Raw genomic sequence first — 20863 nt, forward strand, 5'->3', positions numbered from 1 at the left:
CTGGCTGACCCATACAATAAACATGTGTTAAGATAAATTTCCATCAATATCCCAAGCTGCTATTTTCAAAGCAAATATACAAACTGGCTTCTACCTATACCATCTGGGCTGCAGGAATATCACTACTAGATGGTTTACAACTTTCCATTATAGATGCACACCCAGCAGCACCAACAATTTCTACCTGCAATATGCAGATGCTAGTGCAAAATGAAATATTTTTGCATTATGCTTCACTAACACATGCATCAGGAAAACCCCATAAGTAAAGCTTTATGTATGTAAGATAAGCTGGAAAGCCAGGGTGAAATGTTCCTGCATCCCCCATCAGTACTAACATTTCAGTAGATTGTTGAATACTGTCCTCATATTTCACTCAGTTTACTGGGTACAAATTCCACAGATAGAATTTGTAGCTGGTGATAATTCAGCATTCTAAAAATATATTTCCCCCCATTTGGGAAGTAAGGAATTGTACTCACCAGTCATGGAACCTTCTTTTAATATATTATTTTTCTTTTTTTTCTAAAATACAATTGAAGGGGAAATGTTACATGTATCCTTTCCTTCTAGCAATGGAAAAACATAACTATCTTCTTTCTACAGGAATTGTCTTTCAAGAAAGTAAAGCTGTTCCTGACAGAACAAGCACTGTATATTCCTTCCCCACATCTATTTTGCCCAACAGTTGTAGTGCAACTATTGTGATATAAATTCAGTATCATATACATGGTAGGGCAAATAAAAACTAACATACATACCTCCATAGATGTCTTCCACTGTAAATAGATCTGTTTTGAGGTTGCCCATTCAAGGGGAACTACATAATCATCTGGTAATAAGGTGTCTACAAAACAAGATTTTGCATTAAGTGGTTATTCAACCAACCTGACAGAATGCATTATTTAAAATTAATATACATTTGATAATGACTGAGTTGCTAAAAGTAATCTAAGAAGTAAGTTTATCATTTACTTTTGAACATTAGAATTGGTGACACAAGATAAAATACATATATTCTAAGAATGATTCACACATGCCAGTGTGTGTCCACTCATTTCTCATGACTTGCTAACTCATATATGCTTAGTAGTTGTATATAATCACTAATACAGTTTAAATATTTATTTGAAATATTAGATTAGGAGATCTGAAATTAAATAAGTGGAGCTAGATCACCAATGGGTCATTACACATGCAGTTATCACCTGATGTTTCAGTCATTAATATAAGGACAGCTAAAGCTATCTGCATGGATGGTAAAAAACTATACAGAACAGAATAGTAGTAGTTGTAATATAACTGCAAGCAATCAGATGAATAATGAAATAATACTTATATAAAACACAATCTATATGGTCAAAAATCATGACTGCCTATGAACATAGGGAACTGCCTACCACTATTCCACGCCTCGGTCCATTTAGCAGCAACTCTCCAAGAGGAAGAAATCCTTCCTAGCATCTACAGTACTACTTCAGATACTTTTTAGGGTAGAGATGCAGTGACTGAAGCTAGGATATTCTGCATGTTGTGTTTCTGAGCAACTGTTCCTTAGTACTGCTTTAACTCTTCCAATGACTACTCGTTAAAATGACAATATCAAAAGAAATAGTCATGACAATAGATACATCTATAGTTAGTGGCCATGATACTTATATGGAATCTCTATATTCAGAGGCAATATACAACTAAGTACTTGAAATGGGAAGATTCTCAATGGTATCAAGGGTCCAAAACTCACTGCAGAAATAATGCAGTTTAAGACCGCTTTAACTGTTGTGGCTCACTACTAGGGAACTCTGGGAACTGTAGTTTTGTGAGACATTTATCATTCTTTGTCAGAGAGTTCTGGTGACACAATAAACTACAAATCTCAGGATCCCTAGCAGCAGTCTCAAATTGGATTATTTCTGCAGTGTGTTTTGGACCTAAGTCATGCATCTTTGGTTTGAGCCAGCAAGGAAATTCTTGCTTCTTTAGGTAAGGATGGGGTAAAGGGAATTGTTAAGATTGCACCAATGTTTTCCTATGAACACATGGGCTTGGCTCTTGCCAAGAAAGTTTTCCAAGCCTGTGCCTCCTATGAAACTCAATGAGCTTTCTATCTAAAGTGGTGGCAGAATGGGTATCCCCATATCACCTATTCTATTAACCCCATTAACCTCCATTCTGATTTGGAAGTGAGTTCTTGGTCAGTTCAGAAGGAGACAGACACTGTTTGAGGAGGATTTAAATGGTGGCCCCCTTGACAGTGAACCTGCTGCTCTGAAATTTAACAGGAGTTTAGATGCTACTTCAAAATATTCCTGCTGCTGGTCTCAGGATCATGTATACCATACATATGATAGTGACTGGAATGTGATGGCAGGGACATAAAGGTTGATAGAAACAATTCTCTGTGAAATTGGTTTATTATTCCACTACTACAGCTTGACACCCAAGAAAGTGAAGTAGTGTTAATCCAGAATACACCTTTTAAAGCTGGTGTGATAGAAACAATTCTTTTCATGGAGCTCTATTTAGTATTTTAGCAATTTAGTCAAGCACTGTGGTTACCTTCTTGATATTTTTTGGTTTGTGTAATTTCAACTCATTATACTATTAGTAGTTACGCTCTGTATGTTCTTCAGTTACTTATTTTGTTCATTTTTTCTATTATATTTGGTACCTATCTAGCTTTCACTGAGTTTGTTAGGCACAGAGTTGTGCAATGAAGGATGGCAACCCAACTGGGTGGAATGAATATTGCATGCCCATCCTGGCAGCACTCATTTTTTCCATGCCATTAACCCCATTAACTTCTGTTCTGATGTGGAGAAAACCTAAAAGACAGTATGTAAGGGAGTGTGAGTGAGAAAGCAAGCAAGTCAGAAAAGTTGTGTACACATATAAATTATTTGATTTGCCTGAAAAACTCTTGCTAGTCAATACTGAAAGTAATAATGGAACATGTTTACTGCTAAATTCCTCATGTCAGTAAAATATTTCATTTGTCATCAGGCAGTTGTGAATATTCTGAAGCTACAAAGACACTGGGGATAATTGAATCCTCTGGTGCTTAAAACAGAGTTTTGTAAGTTGCAAGTGGCTGCAAGTATATGAAAAATAGAAGGATTTAGGAGATCCACAACTGCATTCGCTACAAAGAGAAATAGACAGCAGTCCTGTGATTGGTACATTTGTTATCTTGTTGAAACTTGACACAGAACCAGTTTTTTAGGCATGAATAAGGAAAAAGAAGAATAAAATACAAAATGCCAATGTAATTTTTCTTGCTGCAATATTTACGTCTCCACAGTTCTGAATGTTGTGACTGCTGTGCAAGCCTAAATAAAGGCATTTGGGAAAAATCTCTAAGCATGAATCTACACTGTAGAAATAATCCAGGTTGACAACACTTTAACTGCCATGGCTCAATGCTAGGGAATTCTGGGATTTGCAGTTTTGTGAGCTATTTAGGGGCTCAACAGACCACCCCAAAAGGGCTGCCTGTAGCTGCTCATTTTTCTGTGGCAAGGAGGCCACACCAACCAAACAGCCCGGCCTCTGTCAGGACTAAAAAGAACTCTTTTTAGTTCACGTGCCGGGCGCCATTGGTGCACTCGCATGCACCGATGATGCACTCACGGCACATTGATGTTTGTACGCTGCACCACGTCTGCATCATCATGGCGGCCCCATGTGGATGGGACCGTTCCATGATGTTGGCAGCGGTGGGCAGTAGGACTTGTGAGCGTGTAGACATTCCACATTCCCGAGTCTGTACCAGGCCTTAATCTTCTCTGTCAGAACTCTGGTGACACAACAAACCACAAATCTGAGGATTACATAGCATTGAGCCAAGGCAGTAAAAGCAGTGTCAACCTGGAATATTTCTGCAATGTGGATGGAGCCTAGGACAGACCCACCTCTGCTTTCTCTCTTTTCCATACCATTTGATTAAATTAGTGTCTTTAATAATGATTCAGCTTTAAGTTACAGTACAACAGTACTTCAACACTTTAGTATTTATAAGGACTTCATATTAGAACATTAACATTTATACTGTGCATTGCTCAATGCAATGACCCGAAACATGGTTTTGCAACACTTTGCCAGATGAACGCATCTGCTTAATGTCTGTTTTTGTCTGTGGTCCACTGCTAGCTACTTCTAGTCTTAAATGTCCCAAATAGGCCTGTTGCTATGAGCTATCTGGAAGAAACAAATTTCTCAAGAAACCTGAGCACAGAAAAGTCTGTGCTATGTATATTAAACGTCTACAATAACTCAGCAGTTTAAACTCCATTTACATATAAAATATTAACAAAATACTTGTCAAAAATGATGGAAGACTTCAACATGCAGATGCATGGACTCATTTAATTGGCTTGGAAAACTTGAAATTGCTGACATAAAACTGGTATGCAATTAGCCTCATGAATGGAGATCATACATATAAGACTGTGAAATATGTATAATTTAAATACCAAACTGGCAATGATTAAGGCCAGAGATAAAATCATCAAGAAGATTATATGCTGTTTAAAACACATATTTTGAAAAATATATTCTACTGTCTTTTCAATTCTTGTTCCAAAACAAGGACCGGATACTAATTATTACTCATAAGTATGCAATAAGCTTATATTTCTACCAGGAAGGTAGGGCATAAGTCCAGCAAAGGATAAGATGCTCCTTGTAGATATTCTTTAACAAATATTGATTGCTAAATCAAAAGCACCTAAATTGCTAGCACAAATTGTTTAGAGAAAATTGAACCAAGTATTGCTATTTTTTCTTTTTGTAAAAAGTAGTAATTACCCAATGAAACTCCTGGAGAGCCAAAATGTTCTACTAGTTGAGCTGCAAATCTTAGTGATAAAGGAAGCCCCAAAAAACTGGGTTCACTACTTGATGTATCTTGATCATCTCTGATTTGGGAATATACTGTTAGACCAGTTTCATCAAGTCGCTGTATATTTTCTGAGTTTTCAGCAGATGATCCTGTAAGGCATTCAGGAGGTTCTTTAACTGAACACAAAATATCTGGCTGAGTGGTATAAACCTCTGGTAGTGCTTTGTCATCCTTGTCTTCAGTGTTAGCACCCACAATCTGTTTCCCACAAGGCAATAAAGCTTCATAAGAAACAGAAGGGCACATCTGAATTGGAGCTGCAACTACATTTCCTGCAGAGCCTGTAGATTGCTCTGCAAGTTCATTGGAACCTTTACAAATAAGATATTCTACATTAGGATGAGGACATTCTACTATAACATCAGAAGGTGTTGGGCATTCCTGGCAGCCTGGACTTCCTTTGTTCTTTTCTCCAGTCTCTTCATTTGAAATTTTTTTTGTCAGTTCCTCTACCTCCTTTAGCATTCTCTCATCCGTTCTAACAGGAATCTGCCTGGGTAAATCAAACTTTGGGGCCAACTTGAAGATCCTTTTGCTTCTTCCATTTTTCTTTGGTGTAGTTAATAGGTTTATGTCACTTGGAACACTGGCTTTAGTTCCAGATTCAGAAGGAAAATAATCTATTATGGTACACGGCATCTCTTGTGCGTCCTTGTGTAGCAGTGATGGTACAGCGCCACCTGTCATATTGTTATTTTCATGTAACACTTTACCATTTTCTTTTTTCATGAATTCTTTACTAGATTCACGATCAAGTAACACTGCTCTGGTTTCTGATAAAAACTGCTTAGACTTCCTCACTTTCTTTGGTCTTTGATCGTATTTGATATTAGATGTATCCTCTGGCCAAGTCAAACAAAATTCATGTTTGTCAGAGTTCGCATATGGGTTTTTGTCAACTGAGTGAAAACAAAAGAAAGCCCAAGTATTTGTCTCATTCATCTGTGATGCCCCACGTTGGTGAAGAATGGTTGCTTCCTCAGTGTCATTTAACTGTTTATTTTCTAGACTCAATTCAACAACTTTCGTAGATGTATCTTTGTCTTCTATATTGGTCAAGATAGTACTATTATCTGTATCACTGTGGTCCAATTTTAGAGAAGAGTTTTGGTTGCTGTATCCCAGTATATTTCTACTGCTTTCTATGAAGTTTAAACTTTGGGTTGTGTTTAACAAATGATCATCAAAAGATTGTTTAATTATGTTTTCATGTGGAACAGACAAACTGCTATTTCCTGCAAGAACTTCTGGTTCTGGTGAACTGCTTAAAGTCACTGGACCTACCACACGGGAAAGAGGAAAGTTTCCTTTTTTCATCTTAGAAAGTTTTACATCATTGTCATTGGCTGAGCCATCCTCACCACCCTCTTTAGGCTCATTTGGATGCCCAGTCACAAATGCTGGTTTTCCACTGTCTTCTGAATCTTTATGTCCACTCTGGGACGAGTCCTCATCACTTGAAGTTAATTGGCTACTTGACTTGTTCCTCATTGCTTTTATAGCAGCATCTCTAATTTTTCTGTTCCTCTTTCGTTTCTTCCTCTGTTTCATCTTTTCCAACCTGTGCTTCTTCTTTACAACCAATTCCCTAAACAGAATAAAGAACTAGATATAAACAAATTATTTAGAATGATCTTAGAAAGCATCAATTACAGATTTTACAGCATAGTTTATAATCTCTTTTCATATGAGTTAGGCCATTAATAATTGTAGAATGAACCAACTACAGCCATGCTACATAAATGTTTATCACAGTTCTATGCCACTTTTAGAAACTATTCATCCCTTCTTTTTTTAAAAAAAGTATTTATAGCACAACACAAAAGCGCCAGAAGTGGGATGCATTTGATAACTAAGTGAGTTCAACATCACAGAACAGGTTGTTGTGCTGGCATGATAAGCTTGTGGTTCTTTTTAGGGTTCAAATAGTTTGCTGTTAGGTTTTAAAAAGTCACCATTAAAAAAATGGTATTCTTAGTAGTAACAACTACTACAAGAGGATTAATTTGAACTCTGCAAATATGAAAGAAAATTAGCCCAAAGATTAACTATTATGGCATTCATTACTAATTTTCCAGTCATCAGATTAACTTGAAGAGGAAACAATGTCTTTGCAGTCTTGACCCTGTCTTTGTTGGACTATCACATATATGTGTTTGATTTCTTGATGCTTTAAAAAATATGACATTAAATATATAGTTGTTTCATTCTGCTTTTTCATTAAATAATGAAGGGGGGAAAGTTACAAGAAAGCACAAGAGTAATAAAGTCTGCTTCTGCAGATGCATTTAGTTTCAGAGGTGCTCCAAAATCTCTATGTCTTTGAATTCTTGGAGAACATCAGAAAGGGCAAGACCTTTGTGAACTTAGCCCTTCAAATAGCTTGGATCCAAGACATACAGTATAGGGATTCATAGTTCATAAACAGCAGTTTGATTTGTGCCCACAAAAAAGATTGTTAGACAATGTAGCTGGTGAAACAAGGGAACCATAGAATCATAGAAGCCCTGACATATAGTCTAACTGCATGGTCTGGTATAGTGACTGAGCATTGGACTAGGACTCTGGGAGGCCAGGGTTCGAATTCTGACTTGGCCATGTAAACCCACTGGGTGACCTTGAGCAAGTCACACTCTCTCAGCCTCAGGGAATGGCCCTCCATTTGTGTTCTGGACCCCCCAGTGAAAACAGAGGCTGGCACATATTCAAGCCTCATAGGGTTGAATAGGGCATGCACTTGTGTGCATGGCACAGGAGCGTGTGCCATTAGAAGTAACGGAGGTCACCCCTCTGTGCATAATCGAGGTCGCGGATCTCAGATTCACCAGTTAGGATGGATGACTGTAGAAAGGCCTTTATAGCACATGCAAAGAGAAGTGCTTTTGCTAATGTTTATCTTCAGCTGGACTGTGCCCCAACAGCACTGTGCTATCACCTTTCATCAGTGATTGTTGAATGAAACTGGTATCTGAACAAATTAAGGTACAACTAATCTGTTCCATAGTCATATTATCTTGAAAATGTACAACAGTTTCTGAGCCATGATAAATACTTTGGTGTCAATTGTAATTGCTTCAGCACCTCAGAAATACTGTGAAAAAATTCACAATCTACATCTTGGCTTGAATTGAACATACGTTCTACCCACTGAATCTCTGCTGATTAACAAATTTGATTTCCCAGTAAACAAACTGATCTCTAGGATTTAAGAGCACAACACACTACATTACACACTAATCCAATACTGATTAAAAGACCTAATTATGCCATATAACCAGCATGTGGATATCTCTTGATCAAGCTTGCTGTGAGATTTGCAGATAGGAGTGCCTTTCTGTAGTTTGGACTAGTGCCCAAATGTACCCAAAAGGGATCGGGCTATAGTGATGCAGAGCTTACCTATCTCTCAACAATGGCTCCTCCTCATCATGTAGAGATGACTAGTGGGTGCCAAAGGATTCTGCCCAGGGCCCAGTGCTATTCAACATCTTTATCAATGACTTGGATGAAGGAATAGAGGGCATGCTTATCAAATTTGCAGATGACACCAAATTAGAAGGAATAGCTAATATGCCAGGGGACAGGATCAAAATTCAAAATGACCTTAACAGATTAGAAAACTGGACCAAAATTAACAAAATGAACTTCAACAGGGAGAAATGTAAGATACTGCACTTAGGTAGAAAAAATGAAATGCATAGATATAGGATGGGGGAAACATGGCTTAAGACTACGTGTGAAAGGGATCTAGGAGTCCTAATATACCTCAACTTGAACATGAGTCAACAGTGTGATGCGGCAGCTAAAAAAGGCCAATACTATTTTAGACTGCATCAATAGAAGTATAGTGTCTAAATCAAGGAGAGTAATAGTGCCACTCTATTCTGCCTTGTTCAGGCCTCACCTGGAATACTGTGTCCAGTTCTAGGCACAATTCAAATAGGATGTTGAAAAATTGGAGCATGTCCAAAAGAGGGCAACCAAAATGGTGAAGGGCTTGGAAACCAGGCCCTATGAGGAAAGACTTAGGGAGCTGGATATGTTTAGCCTGGAAAAGAGAAGGTTAAGAGGTGATATGATAGTCCTATGTAAGTATTTGGAGGGGTATCACACAGAGGATGGAGCAAGCTTGTTTTCTGCTGCTCCAGAGACTAGAACATGGAAGAAGGGATGCAAGCTACAGGAAAAGAGATTCAACCTTAACATTAGAGAAACTTCCTGACAGTAAGAGCTGTTCAATGGTAGAACACACTTCCTTGGAGTGTGGTGGAATCTCCTTCTTTGGAGGTCTTTATGCAGAGGCTGGATGGTCATCTGTTGGAGATGGTTTGATTGTGATTTCCTGCATGGCAGGGGGTGGGACTGGATGGTCCGTGTGGTGTCTTCCAACTCTTTGAGTCTATCTCTTACCTGAACTGAAAACACATTCTACATAGCAGCTACTCTTGAAAGGTTTTGAAAAGTACAGTTGATATAAGTGCTGTAAAAGATCTTACTGGAAGTAATCCTTTAGTGCACTTTTTTCCTTCAGTAGAACTGATAACTGATCCATGTTGATTTATTTCAGCGTGCAGTTTAACAGCTCTAAAGCAGGGAACAGCAACTATGGCCCTTTAGAAATTAGATTGCAAGTTCCATCAGTCTCAGAAAGCATAGCCAATGGTGAGTGATTACAAGAACCAATCCAATACCATTTGAAGGGCCAGAGTTAACCATCCCTGTTCTAACAGGATAGGACCAGGATTTCTAATGAATGGGTATAAGAAACCTGACTGTCCTTCAAGGACAGCCAAGGAGCCTTTTTTACATATCCCAGCTTTCTCTGAGTAATATTTGACAGACAGACAAGTATGATTTCTTTGCAACTATGTGCAGGCTGTTAAACTCATTGGCCAGGAGATATGACTAGGCCCTTTATGCATGCATGCATGCATGCATGTATGTATGTGAGTTTAGTTTATCTTGTTAGTTTGATATGGGATTTTCTCTGTCATCTGCCTCGTTTTAATGTAAATGTCCTGTTTTGGTAGTTTTTAAGTTGTTCTATTTGCCTTTGGCATCTTTTAAAGGGCGATTTGCATAAATAAACTAAACTAAAGCCCAGTATAACAATATGTGATAAGCTACAAGAGCTCCGGTTTAGGACATAATTAAACTTTAATCCTCTTCCCTTGCTTAATTAAACACTGTGATCCATTCTCCATTATTCACTATTTACACAGTCTGCCTCATGATGCTTTAGGAGTCTAGGAAATTCTGTGGTCCCACTGAGTTTCCTTCTCCCAAAGGATCAGGTATTCTGTCATCTCTCATGCTACTTAACGTTCAAAGAGATCAGCAGGCAAAGTGCATTCATCACTTATGGAGCTGAGCTGTGCAAGCCTGGATAGGAAGAGCCAATCATAATTCATGGGATGCTGGGAAGGGGGGAAAGGCTATAATTTTGAGATTTAGGCCAATCAGACACAGTGTCGGGAAGAGAGGAAATAATAAAATATGAATAGGGTTTTGGGAGCTGGGAGTGTTTAACTTATTTGCTACACACCAAGTTTACATTTAAGATCTGTAGCCAAAGAATTATGGGCAGTTCCACCAACATGTACAGCTCGGTCAAGGTGGCAAGCCTTTCAGGATCTGGCTGGGCATTTGTGGAACAGCCTTCCTTTGCACGCCCGGCTGGAGAAGCCCTTTCTCTTTGATTCACCGGATTAAGTTTCTGAGCAAGCCTAAGGTGGCCGAGATGGGTAGTGACTGAGGAGGATTTTGTTTTTAGCATATTAGTTTATTACAGTATTTTAGTACAGTATTTCAGTATTTTTAGTGTGGTGTTTCATCATTTGCTTTTTATTGTTCATGTACTGATGTACCGTCCTTTGATGGAAAGGGTATTTTAAATAAATATCATCATCATCATCATCATCATCATCATCATCATCATCATCATCAAGTACTTGCTGTTTTTATTTTGTACTCCTGTGTCTGTTTACATCTAAGAACTGAAAGAGAAAATTGGTCATGCTTTAACATATTGGGCCCATTCATCCACACAGCTATTTGTCTAGCACCAAATCCAGGGAAGGCAAAGTAGTGACGGAAGCCCTAGGGCTGAAACTCTGGAGCTAGCTTCCTTCAAGGTTCTTTCACACCACTCCACCCAAGCGTCTTCATTTTTTAGTCCTGTTCCTCCTTTTTTGGCACCAGCACAAGCAAAGTATCAATATGGGTACATCTTTCTGTATCAGTGACTGCAAACAACGCAAACCCTTACCTGCAAGGAGGAGAAAACAAATTGTTTTTTGATAATCCCTGCTCATATTTGGAAGGAAGATCCAGCCACACATAGACACTGATGAATGACACAAGCCACAATGAAAGGTACTAAGCCTTCTATCCATATGGCTCACCAGTGGGGAAATATGTCTCAACACTTACTGCTTTTGCTACGATTAATAGCTATATGTTACGTGTTAATTGTTTAAAATATTTAAGTTACTAAAATTCATAGCAATCTCCAATACTGAGACATATCTGGATTGCAAAATACTGCAAATAAATTAAGATGCAAAATATAATTCAAAACTTTAGATTTAATAAAGTTTCCATTAAGAAGTTTTTACATGCACAAATACAAATTAAAAACACAAGTCTACAAACATTCAACTTTTAGAATTTATTCCAGATTTTGAGTCTCAATTATAGTATGATTTCTCTCTCTATTATTAATAAAACAAACCAGGAAACAGAAAGCCATGCTGGTACAAACCTTCAATAATAAGAACAAAAAACAAGGGGCTTGGAGAGGAAAGTGTCTACACAAAAGTGCATCTCAAAAGACAATACTGTTAGCTGTTAAGAAATATTTGACTCTATAGCTAAAATTCAAGAGATTATTCCCAGCAGCTTTTACTCAATGAGTGAGAGAGAGAGAGAGTGAATGCAAGCGTGCTCACATGCACACGTCATAGGATTCCACTATGTGCAAAATTGATTTATCATCCTTTGCAACCTGATTTATCATTGTCTTAATTGTCTTTGTCAACAGGGGGAAAAACAATGAAACCAGTCATCTGACTTTGTACAAGTAAATAATCTGTACAAATTACTAAAGAGACAAAAGTAAAATACAAATAAAGCCATTTCTACAATTTTAAGCCCATAGCTTAAATATTTTAACCCTGGACAAGATAGGTAAAAGATTCCCCCCCCCCTGGATTCTGTGAGTCTACCCATGAGTCTCTGACAGATGGCCATATCCAGCCTCTCTTTAAAAACTTGCAAAGAAGGAGACTCTACCACTCTCTGAGGGAGTGTGTTCCACTGTCAAACAGCTCTATCAGAAAGTTCTTCCTAATGCTGAGGTGGAATCACTTTTCCTGTAGTTTGAATCGATTGCTCTGGGTCCTATTCTCTGAAGCAGCAGAAATCTACTTACTCCATCTTCAATATGACACCCCTTCAAATATTTAAACAGACTATCCATCTCTTAACCATCTTTTCCCCAGGCTAAACACACCTAACTCCCCAAGGCTCTCCTCGTAGGGCATGGTTTCCAGACCCTTCACCATTTTAGTTGCCTTCCTCTGGACACACTCCAGCTTGTCAACATACTTATTGAATTGTGGGGCCCAGACTTGGACACAGTATTCCAGGTGAGGTCTGACCAAAGCAGAATAGAGTGGCACTATTACTTCCCTTGATCTAGACACTATACTTGTATACAGCCTAGAATCACATTGGCCTTTTTAGCTGCTGCATCATACTTCATCTCATGTTCAACTTGCGGTCTGTTAGGACTCCTAAATCCCATTCATATGTACTGTTGTCAAGCCAGATATCACCCATCCTTTATCTGTGCATTTCATTTTTACCACCCAAGTGTAGTATCCTACATTTCTCTCTGTTGAAATTCATTTTGTTAGTTTTTGCCCAGCTTTCTAATCTATTAAGGTCATTTTGAATTTTGATCTGGTCCTCTGGGGTATTAGTTCTTCCTCTTAATTTGGTGTCATCTTAACTGTCCATATATATATGGACAATTAAGATTAGTCTGCCATGACTTGTTTCTGAGAAATCCATGTAAACCTTTTGTGATTATGGCAGTTCTTTCTAAATGCTCATGGACTGTCTATTTATTGATCTGCTGTAGAATCTTTCCTGGTATTGATGTCAAGCTCACCAGGCAGTAATTCTTTGGATGATCTTTTTTCCCTTTTTGAAAATCAGGACAACATTTGCTCTCCTTCAGTCCACTGGGGCTTTTCTTGTTCTTCAAGAATACTCAAAGATTATTGCGGTGGCTCTGAGATTACTTCTTTTGACATTGTTGTGAATACATATCCACAAATATCTGCACAAACATGCAGGTTATTATTAGTCATTAAAAAACCCTTTTGTATAAGTATGCTTGGAATATATGTGCTATCTTCAGAAGTCCTTATTTCTCTAAATGTAGTTTCTGAACCCTGTGTTATATTATACCATGCTTGCTAGCTCCTATTACTTTTAAATACGTACAAGTTGAATCTCCCTTATCCGAAATGCTTGGGACAAGAAGTGTTTTAGATTTTAAATTCCTGTATTTTTATATGCTCATAATGTGGTATCTTGGAGATGGGATCCAAGTCTACACAGAAAATTCATTTTTGTTTCATACACAGAAAGCAAGGTATCACTATTTCAGCCAGCCATGAAAAAGCTTTGGTTTTTGGAACATTTTGGATTTCTGATTCCAGATATAGGAAATTCAACCTATATTAGACTCAGCCTGTATCTATTCGAAGTGAATATTTTCTTTCCCCAAAACAAGACAAAGGTGACATCTAATCCCTGTGTGCACACGTGCTACAGTTCTTCCACTCATCCTCAAGAAAAGAGTCAAAACTCCTTCAGACAGGAGCCCATAATGCCTTACAGGATGTCTCTCCAGATGATGGCCTCCCCACTTAAGAAGGTACATGAGGTTATGCTTGAGGAAGAAATTTAAGTTCTTGTATACACAAAAATATAGCTACTTTGATGCCTCATCACAGAAACTAAATCTTAACTTTACTAATTAACCTCTAGGGACATAGGAAGCCATAAAGTTCATGCTGTTCTTGTGGTTATTTTTGAGGGCCTTGGGCCCCTTCTCCTCCTCTTCTTCATGACTAAGGAAAAATGCTAAAAAGTAAGGAAAGACTACCCTTCAAGACAAGGCACAACCTCTCAAAGCTTGTTTTTAATCAAACCTACCCCTATATGTTTTACAAAGTGGGAATTAATCCTCCAGAAACTTTTGGCTTCAATTTGTGGCAGGTCTTGGGGGCATAAAATTGGCTCCTGGACTTTGCCTATTCTGATCTAGTCCAATACTGTTGACATAGATTAGTTGCAGCTCTCCCAAGTTTTTCTTTTCCTCCATACTTCTGATAATGCTCTCTTTTCACCAATTCAAATATATTGGCAACCTTATAATAACAAAGCAAGAACGTTTCTTTACTAAGCCCCATATAAACAAGTGGGAGTGTGAAGGCAAGAGCAGAATGACAGAAAACATCCAAGCAAGTCCAAGTGATCATTACCCTCTCCCCACCTCAAATGTTCACTCTTTACAGTACCCTAGTCATCTGTGTCGAACAGAGCAGGGCAGATAAAACATGCAATTCACTGGTTATGAATCAAATTCAGGGTCAGTAATATTTGGCACTGATCCACGAAAATCAATGGCATCTTGGACTGGGCTAATTTAAGCCCCATTCATTTCAGTGAGCCTACTGTTACTGCCACAAATTCTAAATCTTATTTGCTTAGCATTCTTGTGCTCTGCAGCAGCAGTCATCTGCTTCCGTAGTAGTTCAGCAAGTCTTTGTTCTCCTCATACTCCATCAGTAAATTAACAGTGCACAGTACTAGAATAATACTGTCTAACCCACTTCTGCAGCAGGTACTAAGTACATTTTAAAAATAAAAATGCAGAAACATGTCAGCTCTCTATTTAGCTCAGAGGTTCACATGAACACAATATAACAGAACCGTTTCACCTCCCATTTTAAAAAGCAGTAAAGAAGGGATAAAAATTAGTATGCATTTATTTTCTCTTGAATATTGTTAGTATCAATGACGTAGCTATTCTGCTTGTCACTAATAAAGAATAGTTACTTAAATAGACTTAATTTTGTATAAGCACAATTGTAGAAATTTAAAAGTTTAACGCATCTGTATAATATTATTTAATTTACTAAACTTGCCAAATTGCAAAAAGAAAAGAAAAAAATTGGTTGTTGACATAGCTTTAAATCTTGCACAGACAAAATGCCAGAATGATTAAAAGTGCATATGACTAATTTGCATTTTTCCTCTCCCCAAAACCTTGATGAATATCCAAAATTAGCAAGAGATGAATAATAAAAGCCAAACTTGGTTTCATAAATACATTTGACAATCAGTTCATTCATATATACCAACATATATAGGCCAGTCAAACAAACTGCCTGTTTATTTGGGGTAAGCACTACTTTTTGCCAAACAACGAAGTAGCACACTAGCGATGCCTCCCCATCCTTTACGGTCCTATATGTCCAGGAAAACAGTGTATATGTCAATATGTAAAAACCAAACTGTGCTTTGTCATACTTCTGTCCTCAGACAGAAGCCACATAGTGCTGTCATAGTTTTAAAAATTCCCGGAAGCACTTATGTTGAAGTGAGGTGGATGGGATAGGATTTAGAGAGCTAAAATAAGAGCTGCTTTTATTTCACATTTACAGAACTGTTTTTATTTAACTGTCTGATCTACAGATACCAAGAGGTTTTGGCCCTCCAGATGTTTTAGCCACCATTCTTAGAATCCTTTATCACTGACAATGCAGGGCAGGGCTGATGGAGTTATAGGCAAGAAACATGTGGCAGGCCAAAGGTTCTTTACCCTTGCTGTAATAGATTACATAGTCATGTTTAGTTTTTCACTGAAATCAAAATTACAAAGCACTAAGCTCAAGATAATTAACTGTATTGTTCTGACAGTGGACTGCTGAAACTATCATTCGAGAGCACATAACAACTAGTAGACACCACACAGTTTTTAAAAAAACCATCCTAAATTAGCAGAACACCACCATGCCACAACATTTAATGAACTGGCTGTACTGCAATTCTAAAATAACATAATATGGATTATGTCCACATATATGTATATAGTTCCAGCTTTTTGCAGCGTATTTAAAACATCTTGTATCTTTCATAAGAAAATTAACTAAATTCAAAAAGCAAGATTGACGTAGAACAGTAGTGTAAACTTTAAAAATGCAAACATCAATCTTGCTATTAAAAACTCAAGAAATTCTGTATTTCTGCAGATTCCACATAAAACTACAAGCTAATGTGCCGGTCTCAAATTTTAACTGTACAGACTTTACCTCTTTGGCAACTCACTGTACAGACAAACCTTAAACATAAGAAAATTAAACTGACATTAACTAGTAAGTGGAATAACAGGTATAAAGGAATCATTAGAATTGAAGTTGGTGTTAAAAGTACTAAGAAGAAATGGTTTAAAGATAATAGCTATATTAAACTTATTCTTTTGGTTATCTGGCCTTATTAAAAATTCATTTTCTTCCAACTAGTTTTTAAAGAAACTGCACAGCAATTTCCAACATAAGCAAGACCCTCTGTTACAAACTAATGTGGAATCATATGCTATATATTTTATTGCAGGTTTTTATTAAAACCAAGATTAGTACAAATATATAATTTTAAAAATATTTAATGGTCGGTCTTAATATTAAACATTTACATCATTTATAAACAATCTCCAAACAATTATTTGCATTAAGACTATTTAGCCTCAAAGCAAATTAGCTGAATACTTTGAAAACAATTCAACATGTAGTTAATCATGCTTAAACCCATTGACTTCAACAGGCTTAAATCTTTTAATCCTGTGCCAAATTGTATCTTTAAAAAAAAAAAGGATTGACCTTAGTTAAGTGTATCTAGAGTTATCTGATACACTGCTACCGGCTATTTGATACATTAAAAGTATTCCATGAGTCTGAACAGCCTTCCCACCTCTGTCTTCTTTGTGGAGGTGGCCTTTGTGAAGTTTTGTGAAAAGGCAACACTGAATTCATGACAATGGGTATTGACATTTGATATTCATATCTTTCCAACATTTGAACAATCTTCTCACGACTGACCCCATGCTCATTCCTCCTACAAAACAAAAAGTAAGTTCAAGTATTATAATTTTTTTATAATATTTAGATAGAACATCTCTCTTGCCACCCATTTCCTCAAATTTGAAGCTTTCTTGCAGATGTTTATCATTAAAATCCCAAACAAAAACCACCTATACCAGCACAGGTAGTAATCCACTAAGTGAATAGAAGCAGAAAAAAAGGGAACTGTGGAAGAGACCAACATAAGGTAATTATGGCCCGGTACAGACGGGCAAAGTGTGGTGTGGCGGTGGTGGTACTAGGGTTAGGGGGCGTGGACCATGCAGACGCTCCCTAACCCTAGTACATACTGGCGGTGTCAAAATGGCGGCGTCCTGTCTACATGGGAGCCGCCATTTTGATGCGACGGACGTTTAGAGTCTGCACGTCGCGGTGCACTTGTGACGTCATGAGTGCGCCATTAGCGCACTCGGGCATCACAAGTGCGCCAGAAAAAGAACCCGCTTTTTGCAGGTTCTTTTTTTGCTGGTGAGAAACCGTGCGGTTTATCTGCTGCAGCTTCCCGCCTGTGGAAAAGGAGACACCGGCAGACCGCCCTTTTTGGATGGTCTGTATCCCGCCTATGTCATTTTGCTTGTGGATGCTTAGTATTTTGGGAACTGTTCAAGGTTCTAACTATGTGTGTTTGGCTGGCTATTTACCCCTAGTTGCTGCCATTTACTCACCCTGGCTTTGATTATAGAATCATAGAGTTGGAAGAGATCACAAGGGCCATCCAGTCCAACCCCATTGTGCCATGCAGGAACTCTCAGTCAAAGCATCCCCGACAGATGGCCATCCAGCCTCTGTTTAAAGACCTCCAAGGAAGGAGACTCCACTACACTCCGAGGGAGTGTGTTCCACTGTCGAAAAGCCCTTACTGTAAGGAAGTTCCTCCTAATGTTGAGGTGGAATCTCTTTTCCTGTAGCTTGCATCAATAGTTCCAGGTCCTGTTCTCTGGAGCAGCAAGACACTTTCACCCTTTGGTGTGAGGCACTGAGCTAGGTGGCCCAAAATCTACAAGGTGCCAGCTCAAACAAGTTTACAATTCAGAGCATATAAAAAAGAGCTGGGCATGGAGTTTTATGTGAGACTTTAATAGAAAGGTCTGAGGGAAAGACCAGGAAATACAATAGGCACAAGAAGGAATGAATCTCAGTGACAAAGTGCCGGGATAATTGTTGGAAGATTTTTGCATTCTTTCACCCTCTTTATATAGATAGGGATTTCCTGCATGCAACCTACCTCCTCTCATTCAAACTAACCATGTGACTTAGGTCACTCCCCCTTTTTTGGGACTCACAGTTTTCAAAGATTTTCTCCTGGCCTATTGGGTCCTCCATCTTCCTTCTCCATTAACTTTCTTTGGAAAGATGGTGAGATAAACATTTCTTCTTAACCTGAACTATTCACTAGCAAGATTAAGATTAGATTAAAGCCATTAGTAAACTTTTGTTTGAACTTCAAGCTACTTGGTTGTTTTTGAGTCAGTCCAGTTCTTGGGGAAGTATTGGTAGACTATTCTGCTACTCTTCTGATTTAAAGCTAGACCCAAATAGGCTTGGCTTTGATATTTTTGATATTTAAATATTTTTGTTTCTTATCCAAAGACTGAAGCCTTAGGAAACTCAAATTGCCTACAATAATAACTTAACAGTCAGGTGAAGTTAGCAACAGGGCAAGACAAATCTTCATCATTAGTTGTCTGGGTAAACAGGCACAATAAATCAAGCAACTATGGAAGTAAAAAGCTAGCAGGGTTATTCAATATTCCATACTGAAACAGGTGTAGCTTTCCACTCATCTCTTTAGCCACTCTAAATCTCCTTGGGGTTCCACTCTGGCCACCTGAGCTCTCAATTTATGATGAACATGAGCATCCCACCTAAGCACTCTTAAATCTTGGAATCTCAAGATTTTTACATGGAAGAATAAGCAGGTTGCTTAATGATGTTTTAGGCACTTTTATCATCAACATTCACGTATAAACATAATTATATAAATATATATTGACACACACACACACACGTTAGGGATGAACATAGACTTTTCAGTGTCTAGGCATTTAACTTATCTGTTAAGTTATTCAATGAAAGGCATTGAACTTTTAGACCATCATCAGATTCTGGCACACATTCACTAAGTGAATTCACTGAGGGCTGAAACAGACAGCCCTGAAGGGGCAGCTTGATGCCTTCCCTTTGAATGCCAGGTTGGGGCCACGGCAACCGCACGCCACAACTCCAACCCAGCTTTTTGCTGGTACAAAGAGAAGCAGCAAATTGTTGCTCCTTTTTGAGCTGGCAAAAAGCCGGCTTTTCCAGTGCTGTGCTGGTGCTGGCTTTGTGGTGCTCCTGCGGCATGTAAACACTGTGCTGCTGGAACACAGCAAAGCTGCCCTCCGTATGGTCAGGGGGATGGTGTGACGCCGGCTTTGAGGTGGCATTGGAGTGTGCAGCATCTAAGCGCCACACTGTGACACCGCCCCCAAGCCGGCCTTCTGTTTTGCCCCTATGCAAGCCTATACACTGGCTTCACACTTGTAAGGAACTGAATATGTCTCTTTGTATGTCAAAACACAGATGTCCATAAAAGGTAATATAGTGGGCCCTCCTTATACGCGGATTTGCTATCTGCAGATTTGAGCATCTGTGGATGGCAAGCCTGTATTGTCCCAATGGCAGTTCTCATGCAGCTGCGCCACCATTGGGAACAAAAGTCCCTTCCCCTCCTTCTCTCCGCTTTCTTTTCCCCCTCCCTCCTTACCTGCTTCCTCCCAGGCTTCTGCCCTGGCTTGCCTTTGGAGGTGGAGTATGCTGCCCAGTTAGCTGGGGCCGAGGCTTGAGGCCTAGCACCTACGATGGATCCTCTGGGCTCCAAGACACAAGACCCGGCCCTGACGCTGGCTCCCTCTGGCCAACAGGGTTCCAAGGGAGCTGGAGCCAGGGTCAAGGCTTGGCTTTTAGAGCCCAGAGGTTTCATCCTGGGACTAGAGATGGGGCTTTGAGACTCAAGTCTTGCCCCAGCTGGCTGGGCAGCAGGCTCCGCTCCCAAGGCAAGCCGGGGCAGAAACCTTGGAGGAAGCAGGTAAGGAGGGAGGGATGCTGCAACCAGGATGCTGCAAACAATTGCAGCATTCATTGTAATTGCAAGGGAGATTTACCTCTCCAGATAAGGATTACAACATTTAAATAGCCTATCTGAGAGCAGAGGTACCCTCTTCCTTTTGCTTACCAGCATTGTCTGGGTATTTATCAGCCAGAACAGCATTAGGAAGGTAAGACAGCTGTAAACAACCAGGTTACTTGGAGTCTTGCTCAAGCACTGGCTTTCATCTTGCTCAGCACTGGCTTTTATAGTATCTTCAGTCTTTATCTGCCCAATCAGAGGCAGAACTTCACTCGCCTTCAGTAACATAAACAATTATTTTTCTCTCCAATCAGAGATAGGTTCTTACTGGCCCTTTATCAGTAACCATCACTTGGAAGGCCACTATTTCCTGGCTACCTGACATCAGATTGCACCAGTTTCCATGCAGGAGATTACATAAACCATGAGATACAAATGCAGTATATTTTCTCAGTTTCATTATATGCTGGCCATTTACTTTCTCTTTCAGACCCTTTCCCTTATCATTTTGTTTTTAGTTAAATAGCTTAATGCCCATAATTAGCCTTTAAACTGGTATTTTGTTATATTATTCTGTCAACTACTTGAACATTAATGCTTTATACTTTAAACATCTTATTTCTTTATTTTTCAGGC

At 38.8% G+C, this 20863-nt stretch overlaps 1 protein-coding gene across 6 annotated transcripts in view; it reads right to left on the minus strand.

Annotated features, from left to right (window-relative positions):
- Positions 1-20863, minus strand: part of LOC121925471 (NEDD4-binding protein 2-like 2) — a 49893-nt gene that overhangs the window by 2266 nt on the left and 26764 nt on the right. For 3 of the 6 annotated variants that reach the window (XM_042457653.1, XM_042457654.1, XM_042457652.1), the window contains exons 6-9: positions 16949-17092; positions 4807-6488; positions 762-847; positions 483-525 (exon numbers count right to left, since the gene is read on the minus strand). In XM_042457653.1, the coding sequence (XP_042313587.1) occupies positions 483-525; positions 762-847; positions 4807-6488; positions 16949-17092 (1955 nt within the window). Of the gene's footprint in view, positions 1-482; positions 526-761; positions 848-4806; positions 6489-10858; positions 11169-16948; positions 17093-20863 lie in introns of those variants that run through there. The other 3 variants (XM_042457655.1, XM_042457656.1, XM_042457657.1) reach the window with 3 other exon arrangements.

The sequence above is a fragment of the Sceloporus undulatus genome, chromosome 3, assembly GCF_019175285.1.
Source record: "Sceloporus undulatus isolate JIND9_A2432 ecotype Alabama chromosome 3, SceUnd_v1.1, whole genome shotgun sequence".
In the NCBI taxonomy this organism is placed as follows: Eukaryota; Metazoa; Chordata; class Lepidosauria; order Squamata; family Phrynosomatidae; genus Sceloporus; species Sceloporus undulatus.